General features: G+C 43.8%; 1 protein-coding gene across 28 annotated transcripts in view; it reads left to right on the plus strand.

Annotated features, from left to right (window-relative positions):
- Nucleotides 1-19978, plus strand: part of Camk2d (calcium/calmodulin-dependent protein kinase II delta) — a 263575-nt gene that overhangs the window by 228682 nt on the left and 14915 nt on the right. For all 28 annotated transcript variants that reach the window (XM_006233285.5, XM_017590604.3, XM_017590613.3 and 25 more), the window contains 1 exon segment: nt 19545-19620. In XM_006233285.5, coding sequence (XP_006233347.2) covers nt 19545-19620 — 76 coding nt within the window.

The following is a 19978-nucleotide window of genomic DNA, read 5'->3' on the forward strand; positions in this document are numbered from 1 at the left end:
CAGAACAATTTGCAAATTCATCTGGAATAACAAAAAACCTAGGATAGCTAAAGCTATCCTCAACAATAAAAGGACTTCAGGGGGAATCACTATCCCTGAACTCAAGCAGTATTACAGAGCAATAGTGATAAAAACTGCATGGTATTGGTACAGAGACAGACAGATAGACCAATGGAATAGAATTGAAGACCCAGAAATGAACCCACACACCTATGGTCACTTGATTTTTGACAAAGGAGCCAAAACCATCCAATGGAAAAAAGATAGTATTTTCAGCAAATGGTGCTGGTTCAACTGGAGGGCAACATGTAGAAGAATGCAGATCGATCCATCCTTATCACCCTGTACAAAGCTTAAGTCCAAGTGGATCAAGGACCTCCACATCAAACCAGACACACTCAAACTAATAGAAGAAAAACTAGGGAAGCATCTGGAACACATGGGCACTGGAAAAAATTTCCTGAACAAAACACCAATGGCTCATGCTCTAAGATCAAGAATCGACAAATGGGATCTCATAAAACTGCAAAGCTTCTGTAAGGCAAAGGACACCGTGGTTAGGACAAATCGGCAACCAACAGATTGGGAAAAGATCTTTACCAATCCTACAACAGATAGAGGCCTTATTTCCAAAATATACAAAGAACTCAAGAAGTTAGACCGCAGGGAAACAAATAACCCTATTAAAAAATGGGGTTCAGAGCTAAACAAAGAATTCACAGCTGAGGAATGCCGAATGGCTGAGAAACACCTAAAGAAATGTTCAACATCTTTAGTCATAAGGGAAATGCAAATCAAAACAACCCTGAGATTTCACCTCACACCAGTGAGAATGGCTAAGATCAAAAACTCAGGTGACAGCAGATGCTGGCGAGGATGTGGAGAAAGAGGAACACTCCTCCATTGTTGGTGGGATTGCAGACTGGTAAAACCATTCTGGAAATCAGTCTGGAGGTTCCTCAGAAAATTGGACATTGAACTGCCTGAGGATCCAGCTATACCTCTCTTGGGCATATACCCAAAAGATGCCTCAACATATAAAAGAGACACGTGCTCCACTATGTTCATCGCAGCCTTATTTATAATAGCCAGAAGCTGGAAAGAACCCAGATGCCCTTCAACAGAGGAATGGATACAGAAAATGTGGTACATCTACACAATGGAATATTACTCAGCTATCAAAAACAACGAGTTTATGAAATTCGTAGGCAAATGGTTGGAACTGGAAAATATCATCCTGAGTGAGCTAACCCAATCACAGAAAGACATACATGGTATGCACTCATTGATAAGTGGCTATTAGCCCAAATGCTTGAATTACCCTAGATCCCTAGAACAAACGAAACTCAAGACGGATGATCAAAATGTGAATGCTTCACTCCTTCTTTAAATGAGGAAAAAGAATACCCTTGGCAGGGAAGGGAGAGGCAAAGATTAAAACAGAGACTGAAGGAACACCCATTCAGAGCCTGCCCCACATGTGGCCCATACATATACAGCCACCCAATTAGACAAGATGGATGAAGCAAAGAAGTGCAGACCGACAGGAGCCGGATGTAGATCGCTCCTGAGAGACACAGCCAGAATACAGCAAATATAGAGGCGAATGCCAGCAGCAAACCACTGAACTGAGAATAGGTCCCCTATTGAAGGAATCAGAGAAAGAACTGGAAGAGCTTGAAGGGGCTCGAGACCCCAAAAGTACAACAATGCCAAGCAACCAGAGCTTCCAGGGACTAAGCCACTACCTAAAGACTATACATGGACTGACCCTGGACTCTGACCCCATAGGTAGCAATGAATATCCTAGTAAGAGCACCAGTGGAAGGGGAAGCCCTGGGTCCTGCTAAGACTGAACCCACAGTGAACTAGTCTATGGGGGGAGGGCGGCAATGGGGGGAGGGTTGGGAGGGGAACACCCATAAGGAAGGGGAGGGGGGAGGGGGATGTTTGCCCGGAAACCGGGAAAGGGAATAACACTCGAAATGTATATAAGAAATACTCAAGTTAATAAAAAAAAAAAAAAAAAAAGAAGCAGAAGAGGTGAGAAAAGGAGAATACATCCCATGCAGAAGGCATAGAAACAGAGTAGCACTACATGTCCAAACCACTAAGGCTTCTTAGGCTATCGCTGGGGAGTGAAATTCAAACCCAAACTATGGTAGGTGAAACGTGAGATGACAGAAACTGTAGTCACAGGAGCACCGAGACGCGCTAGGGAATGACAGTGACACCCCATGAAGATGCACCAAGCACCTGGGACGTATCAGAAGGCTCCCTCAGGTCAGTAGTGTGGACTTGTGTCCAGAGGTGTCCATTACACAGCTGTGTGGTGTGCATGCAAGGGGTAGGAAACGGTGGGTGGGGGGAGCACAGGGTCAAGGTGGTCAAGGCAGACTTGGTTTGTTTTCGTTGCAGGATGAGGGCGGCCGTACCAAACGTAGGATGGTGAGAGCAGGAGCAGGCACTTCCTGGTCCTTTCTCAGCTCATCTTTCAGCTAGTGTGCACTGAAGGGTTCTGGGAGCCCAAGCGCTCTTAGAAGAAGTGGGTACTATATTTCAAAGTGCGTAAAAGTAGGAGATGCATTTGTATGAAAATTACACTTTACTACGGAGAAGTAAATAAAATAAGGAGGGCGGGGCGGAAGGGGTTGAGGTATTTTGTTGTTGGTGATGTTAGGTTGTTCGATTTTATTCGTTTGGTTTGTTTTTTTCAGGACAGGGTTTCTCTGTGTAGCCCTGGCTATCCTTGAACTAGCTCTGTAGACCAGGCGGGCCTCAAGCTCAGAGAGATCTGCCTGACTCTACCTCTCACCAGCTGGTGTGTAAAGGTGGGTGCCAACACCATGCAGCTGGTTCTGTTTTGTATCAGACACAGCCTTGTCATAAACATGAACTCAGGATCCCTGATGACTTTATCTTGGTGAAAAATGCCAAGTTAAATAGATGTTATTAATGCAGTCTTTCAGGACACCTGAGAGCTTAGAGAAGTTAGTCACACAGCTATGGAGCTGCTGCCTCACTGCCAGCCACTGTCCTAAACCTCATGGGGACATCTAGATTTTGTGAGCCTAATCCGATACCGTTTATTCATAATAATAAATGAAACTCTTCCATTAAATTGGTGCTAGCAAGCATAAGATTTATAAGAGCAAGTCCTGAGTCAGGCTTTAGGAATCTAAGCTTTTAAAGGTAAAAAGAGAAATGTTAAAGTGATAAAATTATTCATGGGACAGTAGTGTATGACAGGCATGGGGCATAGATAAGAAGACGTCTATTAGAAATCTGCCAGGTTTAGTACTGTTTGGCCAGTGGAGGAAGTGACGTTTGAATGTCACATTAGAACCCTGTCATGGTTGGAATGGAAGAGGAGGGAAGCTTGAGCAGAAGGAACACACAACAGAACTCACTCACCTGTTTTAGTAAGAAGCCCACACAGTTCAGATCCTGTGGGGTTTTGCTTCTCTTGGATCCCTGGTGTATTTCTGCCTTTGCTTTTGGCATTTTGCTGTTTGCCTTTTAAGGCTTATTCTGGCACAGAGCTTGGCCTTGAAGGACCTGACCTAATATTAGACCTTGGAGTCATGGAAGATGGAACTGCCCTCAACCATTTTTGGTCTTCTCGCTTTTCTGAAAGTGATGTATCCTGGGATAGGGCAGTGAAATTCCCCCCGTCTGTAGCTACAGCCTATCTTTTGTTTCTGGCTCTCGGTTTCTGGATGGTGCTGAGATAGTTCTAAAACAAGGAATAATATAGGCATTGAAAGTTTAACCTAAAAAAGTCAGATGTGGTGGTGATCCCTAAAATCACAGAACTGTAGAGACCGAAGCAAGGAGTCTGGGAGTTTGAAGCTAATCTTAAAGATATAGAGAAACTGTATCATATCGAACAGAAAAAAAAAAGCTCACATGGGGCATAACTACCATCATACGTGAAATTTTTCGATGTTTATAACATGTGATTCCCCCCAAAGGGGGGCCTGTATTTAAACTGCTTGAATTTATGTATTGTAAAAAGTAAATGGCCAAAAACCCTGGAGGCACCAGAGGCATCAGAGGTAGAAACCCGAGCTCTTCTGGTTAGCCCAGGCTTCTGATGAAACCCAATTCTGCATTAATACTTTAGTCAGTGTTAAAGATTAACTGCTCACCCTGGGGCACAAATAAATCTTTTCTCCCTGAGTGAGTTATGCAGGTCATCTTTATTTCTGTGGAAATATTCCTGAAATAGTTTTGAAATATTCAATATATTCTGTTAGCCTTTGTGGAGCAAAATTTGCCAGATTGCTGAAGAAATGGAGAAAGGCCTCTGGTACAGAAGGACTGGCTCGGTGATGGGTGCTGTGAGTGACTTTGCTGTGGTAGAATTAACGCCTCTGCCAGAGCTGCACTGTCCGCAGAGCGCACGAATGTGATGAGATCTGCACCCAAAAGTCACAGTTGGCCATGTGCCATCTCCTTTTATCACCTGTTTAATCTCTTGATTAGGACAGAAAAATTTAAAACCATATTGAAATTTGATCATTCCTGAACTCTTCATTCTTTTTTTCTTTATTTTCACACTCAAGATTTTATTCCCCTCCTAGTCCACCCTCTGACTGTTCCACATCCCATTTCTCCTCCCGCAACCCCCTCCCCACCAGACCTCTAAACTTCCCCAGGGCCTCCAGTCTCTTGAGGGTTAGGTGCGTCTTCTCTGGCTGAACTCAGACCCGGGAGGCCTCTGCTGTATATGTGTTGGGGGCCTCATATCAGCTGGTGTGTGCTTCCTGGTTGGTGATCCAGTCAATGTCTGAGAGATCTCCAGGGTCCAGGTTAATGGAGACTGCTGGTCCTCCTACAGGGTTGCCCTCCTCCTTAGCTTCCTCCAGTTTTTCCCTAATCCAACCAGAGGGGTCAGCACCTTCTGTTGATTGGTTGGGTGCAAATATCTACATCTTATCCTTTTATCTGCTTGTTGTGTCTTTCAGAGGGCAATAATGATAGGTCCCTTTTTGTGAGCACGCCATAGCCTCAGTAATGATGTCAGGCCTTGGGGCCTCCCCTTGAGCTGGATCCCACTTTGGGCCTGTCACTGGACCTTCTTTCCCTCAGGCTCTTCTCCATTTCCATCCTGCAGTTCTTTCAGGCAGAAAGAATTAAGGGTCAGAGTTTATTCTTTTCCTTCCTTCCTTCCTTCTTTTCTTCCTTCCTTTCTTCCTTCTTCCTTTTTTTCCTTTTTATTTTCCTGTGACAAGGTTTCTCTGTGTATCCCTGGCTGTCCTGGGACTTGCTCTCTAGACCAGGCTGGCCTTGAACTCAGAGATCCACCTGCCTCTGCTTCCTGTATCCTAGACTTTAAAGTCTGTCCTGCCATCACTCAGATTTTTTTATTTCCATAGATATATAGATGCAAATAGTCTATAAGGGATGTGTTTGGCACCACATACCCCATACACAACACATTTTTAAATTGTCGGCACCCACTGGCACCCCCACAAACACTCTCCATTCCTCCGTATCTATGGGCTTCCATGGCAGGCTGCAGGGCTTTGATCAAATTGCATTACTCTAAGATAGTAAGTCTCCAACCTCTTTCTATATATGTGTGTCCAAGTGCATCTATAAGTTACAGATTGAACTTGACATAACTGTGTCGCATCCTGACTCCTTCAGTATACCCGAGTCATCAGTCTATCTTATGCTCCACATCCCAACAGAGTCGCTGTTTCCTCCTTAGGATAAGAACTGTGGTACTCTCCTTTTGTTAGTTTGAATTGGCTTTTGTTTGCTGACTCCTTCTCTATTGCTTTGGCCCAAGACAACAGCATCTTTTACCTACTTGGGGGCATAGCTCCTTTTTTTTTTTTGTTTGTTATTTTTTATTTGTACTTCAAATGTCATCCCCTTCCCAGTTTTCCCTCCACATCCCCCCCACCGCTTCCATGAGGAAGCTCCCCCACCCACCCATTCACCCACTCCTGCCTCACTGCCCTAGTATTCCCCTACGTTGGGGCATCAAGTCTCCACAGGACCAAGGGCCTCTTCTCCCATTGATGCCTGACAAGATAAGGCCCACCCTCAGCTACATATGTGACTGGAGTCATGGGTCCCTCCATGAGTTCTCTTTGGTTGGTGGTTTAGTCCCTGGAGCTCTGGGGTGTCTGGTTGGTTGATGTTGTTGTTCTTCCTATGGGGCTGCAAACCCCTTCAGCTCCTTCAGTCCTTTCTCTAGCTCCTCCATTGCGGTCCCCATACTTCAACAGATAGTTGGCTGTGAGCATCCACATCTGTCTGCATTGGTCGGGCTCTGGCAGAGCAACATAGCTTCTTCTCTGCATTTTCTGTTTGTAGTCTATCCTTGACACAAAACTTGGAGTACCACTGTTAAACTATAACAGTGTTCAGCTTAGAATTCTCCAGTGCTTTGTGAAGTCCACTAGAATCCATTAAGAGCCTCTGACAGCCCTCCGCTCACCACCTGACCTCTTCTCTATGACATGCACTTAAGAACACTCTTCCTGTGGTGTGAAGCCAGTTTCTGCCTTGGTACCTCTGTTCTTGTTATTTCTTCCTGCTGTGTCCCGACATGCATTACCATGTGGCCTGGTGCCTCTTCCTTTCTAGCCTTTCATCAGATGTTGCCCTGTGTCAGGGAATCTTCCACAGAAACTCTGCTTACAGGTGCATCCCTCTGGAAACCCAGGATCCTTCCTCCTCTCCTCCCTTATCTGTGTTTGTCAGAGAACGAGCTTACTTACTTGTTCACTGACTCCTTTCCCCATATTGGAATGTAAGTTTCCTTAGGGTAGATGTTTGTTTGTTTAGTGTTTGTGTTTGTTTTCATAGGATCTACCATAGGGTTTAGAAGTAACCAGAATAGTTACTGAACTGATAAACGATGGAAGCATATTGTATATCAACCAAGTCATGTCCTAGGGGCCATGGAAATATCCAGAACCTTTTAACTGTTAAACCACACATAACAATAGGTTATGTATACATGGCACTATCCCTCACAATCTTATGAGGACAGAGAGGATGTTGAGATAAAACTCAGTGGCAGAGTACCTGCTTAGCATGCAGGAGTCCCTCTCAAATATACAACGAAGAGAATAAAAATAAAATAAGACCTTTTGCCTTAAGATAAGGCATATGGTATCTGTTGTGAGTGTGCTATGTCAGTAATATAGATATTCATATGTACATTTAACAGTGTCAGAATTTATATAGGAAATTAATTCACAAGAAATTTTAGTGACAGCAATATTTGCCATGTACTCCCATTTTCCTTGATACCCCAGAGGGCAAGCGCAGGGTATTGTATTTTAGTCTTAACAGTAACTCACAGACCACATGTTATACATCACACTGTGATGTTTGCATATCTGTATATGTATAGGTGTCTTAGGGTTCCCATTGCTGTGAAGAGGCACAATGATCAAAGCAACTCTTATAAGGACAACATTTAATTGGGGCTGGCTTACAGGTTCTGAGGTTCAGTCCATTATCATCATGGTAGGAAGCATGGCAGCATCCAGGCAAGTGTGACACAGGAGGAGCTGAGAGCTCTACAGCTTGATCTGAAGACAAACAGGAGAAGACTGGCTTCCAGGCAGCTAGATGGAATGTCTCAAAGCCCACGCTCATAGTGGCACACCCACTCCAACAAGGCCACACCTCCTACTAGTGCCATTCCCTGGCCCAGGCATATTCAGTCCACCACAGTAGGTTAACAATGCAAGGGTTAAGAGGCAAAAAGTTTCAAGGAGTCTCCAAGAAGCCAGAGAAATAAAAGCTGGAAAACTAATAGAGTTACTAGCTCATGTGGATATTGATCCAGTGGCAAACCAAACCAATCTGGTGGATATCTTGCTGCAGTGTTGACTGTACAGTCCCACAGGGTAGACTGGAGCTTCAGAGTCGAGATCAACTGAAAAGGAGAAACAGGACAGATCAGAGAGACCAACAGATAGACGGATGGTTCATCCAGATGAATGAACAGGACAACAGACCGGATGGAGTCATTAACAGAGGCAAGCGAGTGGAGATGAAGCCCCTGAGACAGGCAGGATGTATACAAGAATTCCTGACATGTCCTAGACTTCAGGCCTCATATTTCATTGTCAGATATGCTTGTACTCAGCCTGGCCCTTCTGAGAGACAAACTCAGAGGCTGTTCCCACAGCTTCTCCTCTGAAATTCCAAATCAGTCTCACCATGTTTTCCCAAAGTTCTTTTCTGTGGCTGAGTCTCCAAAATGCATAATTACCTTACTCTTAGTTAATGTCAGGTGGACATGAATTTCCTGTGTGAGGTATTAATTATTTACCAACAACTCCAGTGATGTCTGATGAAGTTTATCTACTTTAAAATTTTTATTACATTTATTTACTTATTTATTCATTCTTTCTTCTGTGTGTGTGTGTGTGTGTGTGTGTGTGTGTGTAGTTGTAGAGCTCTGTCCTACATGTAGAAGTCAGAGGACAACCTTCAGGAGTCCTTGCTCCCGTTTTATGACACAGGTTCCACAGATCCAAGTCAGGTCAGCAAGGTGGGTGACAAGGACTTTACCTGCTGGGCCTTCGTTCCAGCCCTTAGGCTCATCTTTTAAATTCAAGACATGAGTGGGGGGGGGGGGTGACCCACACCACGAATGTGTAGGTTACATTTCCTGGAAATTTGACAGGTCATGAAAATGCACATAACGCATGGAATATGTGGAATAAGCTTCCTGGTGCCTCTTCCTTTTGTTAACTCCAGAATACATAATTAACTAATTTAATTTTGGCTATAGTCACATGAGTTAAGGCAATACTGCATAGGTTTCATAGGCTTCATATTAAGCCTATGAAATTTGGCTAAGATACTCCAACAAGCACTTTTGCAAATATGTGTGTTACTAAGGGTTACGTGGGTTACATGGGAATCACACATATGACACAAGCTTGGTAAGTGATCTACCACTGACCTGCAGTCCTAGCCTTCTTTTTATGCTGGTAGTGGTGGTGGTAACAGTAGTCGTTGTTGTTTGGAATAGTCTCACTAAAGTTCACAAGCTAGCTTTGAACTTTGTAACCCATCTGAGCCAGTCTCCTGCTACAGTCTCCCAAGCAGCTAAGACTATATGCCTGCAAAGCCAGCATTTCTAAATTAATTTTCTAAGATGAATTTAGAGGAGACTATCCCACAGCTAAATTGGCGAGGCTGTGCTACTGTGGAGTATCATGTTAATAAAACATTGGAGTCTGTTCCAGCATTTTCCCTCTTTCCAAATTAAGCTTTGAAAAATATAGTAGCTAATCAAAGAAAGTGCTCTAGTCTGAGGGAGTCTTATTGCTGCAGTTTCTCACATGCATAGGGATATAGAAAGAAGGGTAGAAAATCCACATGCCTATGTGAGCATGTCTCTAGTGAACATGAAAAGCACAAGTAATTACCCTCTAATCTAAGGAACTTTTAGAAGCTGTGATAGACCACTCTAAGCTGATTGCTGCCTTATCTGTTTAACCCAGATTAGTCCAGTAGCATCAGTGTTGGTGGATAGACACATCAACTAACTACACTGAGGTCGCTCCATTGATCACAGTGCCGCAGACAGACGTTCTATGCTATTCTCTGGTCGAGAAGGTCCATGATGTCTTCCTAGCATTGCTGCCTTAAGATATACTCCTTAATCATCTCCTTCGTCTTATAATCCTCTCCACTGGCTCCCCACTAATTGTTGAGGACACAGTGCTCCAGAACCTCCCACAGTGTGGGGTCGGAGGGAGGGTGGATTCTACCCCATGTTCTGTGAACTGGCCTTACTGCTTCCTCCTGCCTTGGCATGATTTGCCCTCACAGATTCTCCTCCGTAGACTCTGGAAGTTATACACTGGCTAAGGATGAACTTTTTCTTGCCCTTTCTTTCCTCCTCCTCCTTGTCCTCCTTCTTTTAGGTCCTTAACTGAAAGTGGTATCGCATCTAACTGATTCATGGATCATACAAGTAGTCGACACACTTGATGGAACACACAATGTTAAGCTATTTCCGGGCAGTAGCTTGGGGTAGCAGAGCCGTTACCCCGTTGCTTTTATGTGGTTCATCTGAATTCTTTTTTTATGTGAATGTTTTGAGTAACCACACAGTTTCTTTATACTAGCTTTCGTTTGTCTTTTTTTTTTTTTCTATGAAATTCTCTATCACTACTTTCTACACCCTTCCCCCATACCTCCCTGGCCCGGAGACAGTCTCACCATGTAGCCCTTTGTTCTCCTGAAATTTATTACATAGAACAGTCTGGCCTTGAACTCACAAAAATCCACCTGCCCCTTCCCCCAAGTGCTGGAGTTAAAGGCATGCACCGCCACACCTAGCTACACATGGTTACTTTTTTAAAATAGTCTATATTTTATTTCATTTTCAGCTCTAAGATAACTTTAGGAATTTGAAAAATCTAGGCCTGTGAACGTGTGAAGCAAACAGTTCCAATGTTGGGTTTTTCTGCTTCAATGTGTGTAATTCATTAATTGTTAGACTATCAAAAGCTAACAGGGACAAGGCTGCTGGTACTTGACCCCAGAAAACTAACATGAAAACTCTGAAGCTACTGAATATTCTAGAGAAAATATAAAGATAGTTTGAATGATTTTTTTTTAATTTTGGGAAGCTAAAGCACTTAGAAGTTTTAAAAGTTTATCACCATCATTAATGTGTATGAATGTTTTGCCCACATATATGTCTGTGCACCATGTATATGTCTGGTACCCTCAGAGGCCAGAAGAGGCAGTCAGATGCCCTGGAACTGGAGTTATAGAAGATTATGATCTGACTTATGGGTGCTGGGAATTAAACCTGGGTTCTCTGGAAGAGTTGTCACTGTTCTTAAAGACGAAGCCATCTTTCCAGGCCCAAGAAGTGGGTACGTTAGAAAAAATGGCTTCTACATTAAAAAAACATAGTAACTTTTGGAAACATCCCTATAAATAAATTTAGCGTTGGGTCTCTAGTCTTGTATTTGAATGAAGTCTTATAGATTGCTAAACCAATAACCCCCACTCTTTGATGGATGCTATTTTAAATGATAAAATAACAGAAGGAATTCTCTGCAGTGTTAACGGACAGCATGGAAATGATCCTAATGTGTACGCTTCCCTAATGGAACTGCTCCCAAGGGTTATTTTTGTTAATGGCAGCCTGGAAAAACACAATAAAGCCATGGGGCTCCCAGATGTGTGCAACGGACGCAGTAATTAATTGCAGACCTGGCCCAGTCACCTTGGCAGAGTGAGTTCAAAGGCATTTAGGTGGCTCATTTAGGTTTATGATTTCAAAACACTGAAACACTCTGGGCTATAAAGGAACAGAGGTTAATCATTTGAACAGCAAGTTGGGGGCCTGAGCCACATGAAGCTCAAGTTCCAGCCCAGTCCAAATTTGTCAGTTGGCTTAGCAAGTCATTCCATCTCCCTGTCCCTCACGTGTCGAAGAGCCCAGTGGATTCCCTGTGAGAGATGGAGCCAGGAGTTAGCCTGAGCTGCAGTATGGAAGACCGAGTAGACTTGCATACTGTCATCAGAGAGCAAGAACCAGCAGACAGCTCCACAGAGCAGATCGATGTTTCCGGTGTGCAGCTTTTAATTAGCGAATAAGCAGTCTTTAGACACAGCAGCCCAATGAAACACTTCAACGTGTAGCCTTCTGCAAACAACCTAGTGAAAAGCCACATTGCAGCCAGTTAGATGCCTGGGTTGGTTACCTCAGTGAGTTTATTGATCACAAGTATAAGCAAATAAAAATCCTCAAGCTCATCTAGTTGGGATGTTCCCTTTGTTTGCCCCCTTTGTTTTCTTGAAATGAAATACCACCTTTCAACATTTCCTGGAAATCCCTAGGTTTTCCCACTATGCGTATTTTCCCACTATGTGTATTGTATCTTCCCTGACTCTGTCATGGAATGTCTGCAGAGTGATCTCTGTGGTCCTTAAGCTGACGTCCACATCCAGACAGCCATCAGAACAACAGCTGGGCATCTTCCCAGTAGCCGGCATGTATTTAATGATTTAAAATGCACACTGTATTTTATATAGATTGCCTGGGTATTGTTCCTACATATGAGTATTTAGAAATACTGGCTTAGGTCCAAGTGTTCAGAGTACCAAGTGGTCACACACTCATTGGGCAGTGAAGTCCGATCACAGCGAGGTAAACATGGCTGGGTGCGAAGCCCCCAGGAACAGCAGCAAGGAGTTAACCTATGAACAGGACATGGCGTAGGAGATATCCAGGCAAAACTGGATGTCAGAAGAAGGGGATGTAAAAGACACAGTGCCATCCAAGATTAAGGACTAGGCAAAGAACATTGCCTGAGTTGGCTGACAAATAGGTGCTACATGGGACAGAAGGTTGAAGGCAAAGTTGGAAATGTCCTAAAATGCACAGGGAAGGATGATCTTGGACTTCTGAGCAGTAGAGGACCCAAAAGCCTAAAGCCAGGGCATTGATGGTTCCACTATAGTGAGGGACAGAATGGCCGAGTGGGGGAGATGATCCTGGGCAGGAACTTGTGAGAGCCAAGATTAGATCTATCTCAGTGGGCTCTGAGAGAAAGGACAGTGAGGAACATTTGGCAGTGAGAAGACCTCCTTGGTCCATTTTAGGAGGGACTGAACCAAAAGGAAGCACCAAGGCCTCTGTCTAGAGAAGCTCAATAGTGTGCGCTCACTGGTCAAGGTGAAGAGTGCAGAGACACGGCAGGTTGCACTGGAAACAGAACTAAGTCTGAGAGGCCCTATGCCTAGTGGTGGTTAAGATACGGTAAGCTGGAGGAAACAGGCTCCCAGAGACTGGAAAGACGAGGGCTGAGGGCTCCGTGGCAGAGATTGGGAAATGCTCAGCATGTGGTTAAAGCCAGAGTGAGTGAGCTTGCCATGAACTATGAAGGCTGAGAATGTGCCCTGGGAAACATCACAAGTACCAAAGAAAAGTAATGACTCATGGGTGATTAAATGTGGGGACAAGGGAACAGTGGAGTCTTAGTGGGAGCCCTGGTAAATTGTGGTTCCATTAGTAAAAAGGAGGAAATATGGGAACGGAAAGGAGGATGATGGTTAGCTCCAGATGAGTCAGATGGGGAAGTTGCTTCTTTAATCAAACAAAACAGGTGGGTCCATCTAAATGTATCTTTACTAGGTTCTTACATGACAGATTTATTTAGGTGCTGTGGACTGAACGTGGAGACTCTTGCCTGCCAAGCACATGCTCTGTTACTGAGCTACATCCTCAGCCCCGTTTCATATTGCTTGAAGGTTCCATCTGACCCCAAATAAAGCAGTGCTGTGCATTGGAAAGACCACTGGACTGGGAATTATAAACGCAGTTGGTTCATTTGAATACTTGGTGGCCACTTCCTCTAAGCTTGGAACTATGCTAGATGCTGGTACAGCAATGGTTCGTTCACTTACAAAGAAATAGAGGAAACTGACAAATGACTGAGCATATAAAGACAAGGACACTGATTGATTTTTTAAAATAAAGTATGCATAGATTTATGATATCTTTTGAACCTGACCTAACATGAAAACCGAGGCTTTGTTAACTAAAATAAAATTACATCATTTTCCTCTTTGTACCTCCTCCTTTCAACCCCTCCTATCCACACCTTGCTTCCTCTCAAATTCAAAGTCTCTTTCCTCTTCATTACTGTTTTGTATAGGTACACACACACAAATATATATATATGTATATATATTTGTGTGTGTATGTGTTTGTGTGGTGTGGGGGGGTATGTGTGTATGTGTGTATGTGTGTGTGTGTATGTGTGTGTGTGTGGTATGTATGTGTGTGTGTGTGGTATGTGTGTATGTGTGTATGTGTGTGTGGTATGTATGTGTGTGTGGTATGTGTGTATGTGTGTATGTGTGTGTGTGTGGTATGTATGTGTGTGTGTGGTATGTGTGTGTGGTATGTGTGTGTGGTATGTATGTGTGTGTGTGTGTGGTATGTATGTGTGTGTGTGTGGTATGTGTGTATGTGTGTACGTGTGTGTGTGTGGTATGTATGTGTGTGTGTGTGGTATGTATGTGTGTGGTGTGTGTGTGTGTGTGTGTGTGTGTGTGTGTGTGTGTGTATCTTCACCCTGCTCAGTCAATTTAGTATTACTTTTCTGTACATGATTTCATGGCCCACCACTTGGTATAAGATAACCAGTTGGGGAACTCCTCCCGGGGGATGGAGATGACTATTCTCTCACTCTCAGCCTTCCTTAATTATTTGTAACCAATGATGTTTCTCCCTTCTGCTGCACTATTCAGGCCTTTTAAAATTAGTTGAGATCTGCTTTTGTTTTTTTGTTTTGTTTTGGTTTGGTTTGGTTTTTTTTGTTTTTTGTTTTTTTTTTAACACATGTAGAAACACGGGTGTGGGAAGTTTATTCAGACAGGAAAGCAGGGCTCAGAGTAGGAGGAGGCAGGGGTATCTTGAACTACTGGGAGCATCATGAAACTAAAACAGCCTTTGACTAGGTCTGATGAGACCTGAGCAGGATCTAGACTATGAAATGTTTTGTGATGTCTTTTTGAATGTTAACAACAATGGGAACCTTCTAGAAGCCTTCGAGGGAATGTAATCTGATGAGAGGTACATGTGTAAGATGAATGTCTTATGAGGAGGAAGGGAAGATCTGAGTTATTCACAGAAACTCAGGTAGGAAGCTTGCTAGGGAGTCTGGACAGGAGAGAGTAGAAGAAATGGGCCGGTGTGGAAGATGTACAAATGAAAGAAACAGAATGTGATGGACTAGGGAGGATAGGCTATCCCTTTGGTTCTCCGCTCATTCTTGTTTTTGCACTTGGAGAGATATCCATGGAAAAGCACTTAGGTCTTTGTAACAGGAATATGTGGCCCCAGATGACAAGCTAATGAACAGGCAAGAATTAATTCTATAAGTTCCACTTTCTTCATTGTCAGTGACCCGAAGAGGCAGCAGATCAGGATTACAGGGACAACTAGACCTGCCACTCTCTCCAACCAGCAGCCGATGTAGAGAAGGAAGAGCTGAGAAACAAGGAAGTGAAACTGCAGGCTTGTCCCTCTAGCCACATAGCCAGCTTTGTCTTTGAGATTCACAGCATTGGTTTGACTTCTCATCTCTGTCTCCTGCAGGGCCCCCTTGTGCCTTCCCTCCCTCCCTAGCAGCTCTGTGCACTTGGGTTTGTATTCTCTCTTGAGACCTTGCATTCTGTCTGGGGCATTGGCCGGTTAGAAGACAACATAGACTAAAACACTCCATCGACAGTGTGGAGGTGCTGAGATGATGTTTACAATGTTCATGTATGAGTTTCTATCCCCAGTATGAAGTGCAAATGTGATCTCATGGACTTATGGCTCCAATGCATATGTAGCAGAGGATGGCCTTGTGAGGCATCAGTGACAGGAGAAGCTCTTGGTCCTGTCGAGGCTCGATATCCGAGTGTAGGGGAATGTCAGGGCGGGGAGGAGGGAGGGAGTAGGTGGATGGGTAGGGGAGCTCCCTCACAGAAGCAGGGGAGATAGTGGGTTTCTGGGGGGGAAACAGGGAAAAGAGATAACATTTGAAATGTGAATTTAAAAAAAATCCAATTAAAAAAAAAAACACTCTAGCCTCTATCCATCCCACCTGTCTCTTCTCATTGGCGGTCATAGATCTTGACAAGCTTAACCTCAGGTGGTTGGATTTGAAGTGAATGGAATATTCAAGTGGAGATTTTAAAATAGGCTTTAAGGTGGAGATCTAAAGGAAAGAGCTTCAGATAGCTGAGTACCTGTGATGATGACTACACTAGACCCTAACGGACAGGGTTGAAAAGCAGAATGGAGCCTTTCACACAGGACAAGCCTTTCAGCCACTGGGAGTGGGTACAGGATCCTTAGGGGAGCATTCAGAGACACATGGCGCCATCATACCAGAGCAGCAGCGTTAGAGAAGAAAAGACTTTCCTTTCAAAACCCTGGTTATAGCTTAAAGTGGAGGAGTGGGAGAGACGGCCTCCAGGTACTGTACAACTCAGCATCTAAAACAAGGTGCAGATATGTCAGCTACCCTAAGAAAACTGGGGAAACGAGAGCTTTTACTCCTGTGAGCTTTCCTGGGGTCAGATGGAAGGTAATTCCACCCCACCTAATTTATTCTAGCCTGCTCTGGGTGCTAAGTGGCACAGAGAAGGTGGGTGCTAGAAGGACCATAGACTTACCCTGTAGTTACAATGGGGAAGGGGAGCTGGCTTTTAAGCCGCCCTGCATCTGTGTGCTCTGACCCTCACAGTCAGGGCTGTTTGTGTTTTTGTTTGCTTTTTTAGGAGCCAGACTAGGGGCCTGGCCTGATTTCTCACAGACCTCTACATCTGGTGTCTTAGGGTATCTTCAGGCTGTTGGTTCTTTATCAGACAATAATGAAATTTGCTCTGCTGTAATTCTTGCACAGAAGAGGGTACCCAGAAGTAACCTGATGCTTTCCAGTCATTTTTTTCCCAGTATTTACTTTGTCCTCAGCAGAAAAGAAAGCAACTTTGAAATGGCCAGTCTACTCCTTGTATCAACTTTCTTTGGCCTAGGGGCCAAAGATTTTTTGATCTTTCGATCGATAAAAAAGTGTCAAAATAACTGAATTGGGCTAGGGAAACACAACAAACATGTTTGCATGCCTGCATGGGAAGTCCACTGTGGATGTGGACCGTCATTTCCATGTACCTGCCTCCTCCTCTTTTCCCAAGCTGGAAATCCCCAAAAACTACTTTGGGTCCTGCTGACAGTCTTCTTCCTGAGATTGATTTGGGGGCATTTTACAAGGAGGGAATGCCATAATGCACTCTCCCTCCTTCTTGGTACCATCACAGTCTTAAGGACAGAGGGAGAAAAAGAGCAGACCCACCTTCATAGAGAACAAGTAGCCAGGACTGTGACTGCTGCTGAGGGAGAGCTAGACGGGACTCACCCCACCCTCACACTCTAGGTTGATCAGAGGTTGAGCTTGTGGCAGCAGCTCCAACTTCTTACCTCAGAGCACTGTACACAAGTGATTCATTTGCAGCCTCTCCTTTCCTTCCAAGAGTCAGCTGTCAAGCGCCAAGACCAACTGTGAGTCACTCACACGCCTTTGCCTGGGGGAAATGAACACTCCAGAAATTCCTGAGTTCCAAGCCCCTCCTAAGCCAAGGCTCACACTGCCTCCAGGGTGATACAGCACAGAAGCATCCTGCTTGAGCCTTCTCCGTGTGCTGCTCAGCTAGGTCAGCTCAAACAGCAGGAGAACTAAAATAGAAGGTGGTCTGTGTGGCTCCGAGCATGTGTCAGCAAACTAAAAAGCCACTGGAGCCAAACATCAGAAAGCGGGGTGTTTGGGCAATCGTGGTATTGAGTGAAAGACATCTGGTCTCTACTGCTGCTCCTGACTCCATAGTGTACTTGGGACACAATGTGGATTCTCTGGACCTCGGGAACTGTTGCAAAAAATTTCTACCCTTTGTGAACTGTCTACTGAAGTCACATAACCAACACATGGCAGTCATCTTTATCTCCTCCTCCTCCTCCCCTCCTCCCCTCCTTCTCCTCCATGTCCTCCCCCTCCTCCTCTTCCTCCTCTTCTTCCTCCTCTCCCTCCTCCTCCTCCTCCTCCTTTTCCTCATTCTCCTTCTTCATTAGTTTTTAAAGATTGGTGTTGTTTTCAAGTTATAGTTGTCAGCCTATCGCTCACAGAAAGCATTGCTAGTTCTAAATGAGGGTCTCATGTGAAGAGGGAGCCTTGGAAATCACACCCCTTACACTCTCGCTTCTGAACAGCTTCTTACAGTTGTCCTTCATAATTTCCAGAATCAGGTTAGCTCTACTGGGCCTGTGCCAAAGCTTCACACTGCCAAGGACAGACGGATGAATCACCTGTTGCCTAAATAAATTGAATGTGTGGTTGGCAGCATCCCTGCCACAGAATTATCAGCTGCTACCACTCCATTAGTATGTCCTGAGGATGGCTATATTATTCATAGGGGTCAATCAAGTGAAAAGAAAAGCCAGATATTATATGTGTGTAGATGAGCTAGGGAAGCCCATGTTCTACACTTTCATACAAGTGAGAACTTATACAACTACTGTGAACTGTTACTGGAGTGCTTTTACATTATAAACATTTACATAGTTAGAAGCCATTATATAGACAAATCTTATAATCATTTTATGAGGTCCCTGACTATTATATTTGTTATTAGATAGTGTCATGCAGTCTTAATGGAGTCAAATTAGTTTTACAGATTTATTTTTTAATAAGAAATAACTTCATTTAGATAAATGGGATCTTGAAAGTAAATGCAAACTTTAAGTTTCTGTTAAAACCTGAAGATCAGATAAGTCTTGAATAATGCAAAGTGGCTCCTCCAATCAATAAAGAATTAAAAGCAAAAGTTAGCATCTTCATGATGAGCAACATGTCAGAACGCCTTGCACAGAATAATTGCAAATAATGTTGTGACCCCCAGTCTGAAAGCCTAGTCAACATAATATTTAAACATAATTTGTATTTAAATATAATAAATATTAATATTTAGACATAATTTCATGACTGAAACAATCGACATTCTGAAATTATCTGTAGTCTAAACTGGTCAAACTCAGAATTGTATTTAACATCTATTTTATCGAACAAAGGTGTCTTAGGCAACACCAGGGAACAGCAAAGACCTTTCTGTTTAAATAGGAGAGCGTGGTTGACACAGTCTACAAAGTCAAACAAGCCATGTGCTGTATTCTAAGGTGCAGCGCAGGGACTGCAGGTATTTAAGAAGAGGGAAAGACACTGGAAACAGTTGCAACTGGAAAGAAATTTGATGAAGGGGTTATATTTGGACCAGACCAGCTATTAATAATTTTACCAATGGTTAGATAGGAAAAGACTAATTATGTTTGATGTTCGCTGGGTTTGATAGTTTTGCAGGGGGTGCCATCTGCTTGTTGCCCACCTTTGTAGCACCAACTCATATGTTTCTGCCTCAATTTAAGGAGTTTAACTAAAGGCTGATCATATAAAGCAAAATGACCTAACATCGTGTGGATGTCCTCTAGTGGCAGGGCCAGGCAAGTTGACTCAAAACATAAGAAGACAGTAATCACCTGGTGTTGAATATCGTTACTCTAAAGCTAGGTGTTTGTTCTCTGGTACTTTCTAAAACCTAAGTAACACATTTGCTAATAGAGAACAGAAAAGTGTTCACAAAGCCAGGGTGATGAGGGTAGCCAGGGTGAATTCAAACTTCCAGGGGCCTGCTGTGTGTGAGCAAAAGAAGATGGAGGGGTGCCTCCTGCAGGAACCTGAGGGCTCTGTTGAAATTCAAATTCTGAATCTCCTGGTCCAGGATGGGACCTGGATATCTGTGCTTCTAAGTGGTCCTAGGAGTCGTAGGTGTTGTTGGTCTCCCATATTGAGCAATAAGACTAGGCAAAAAGGAATAACCACTTTGTCCAGGAGAAATGGCTCCTTAGACAAAGCAGCTGTATTGTTGACTAGTGTCCTATGTGGCCTTTCGCCTTTGTTCTCACCTGACTCTATCTTTGCTTTTAGCACGAAAGCAAGAGATCATCAAAGTCACTGAGCAGCTGATTGAAGCTATCAACAATGGGGACTTCGAGGCTTACACGTGAGTAGTGACAGACTTACATGGGAGTAGTGACAGACAGGCTTGGATCACTTCCACAAACTGGGCAACTGTATTTCCAATGCCATTGTATTTCTCAGTGTGATTGAAGTCCTGCATATTAAACCCTTCCTTTACCATGTTGACAATACTGATGTGTCCTAAATGACAAGGGGCTCTCAGGAGAAGCAACTTGTTTATGATTTCAGAGAGATGACAGCTTCTAAGGACTGGGAATGGCTTTTATGAATGATATTTCTGAGCAAAAGTAAGGTGTCAGAGAAATTCATATAGGCAAAGGTTAAAAGGAAAGAAAGCAGAGAAGTGGAGTTGGAACAGAGAAAGATGAGAGATGGTAATG

Source organism: Rattus norvegicus, chromosome 2, assembly GCF_036323735.1.
Source record: "Rattus norvegicus strain BN/NHsdMcwi chromosome 2, GRCr8, whole genome shotgun sequence".
Classification (NCBI taxonomy): domain Eukaryota; kingdom Metazoa; phylum Chordata; class Mammalia; order Rodentia; family Muridae; genus Rattus; species Rattus norvegicus.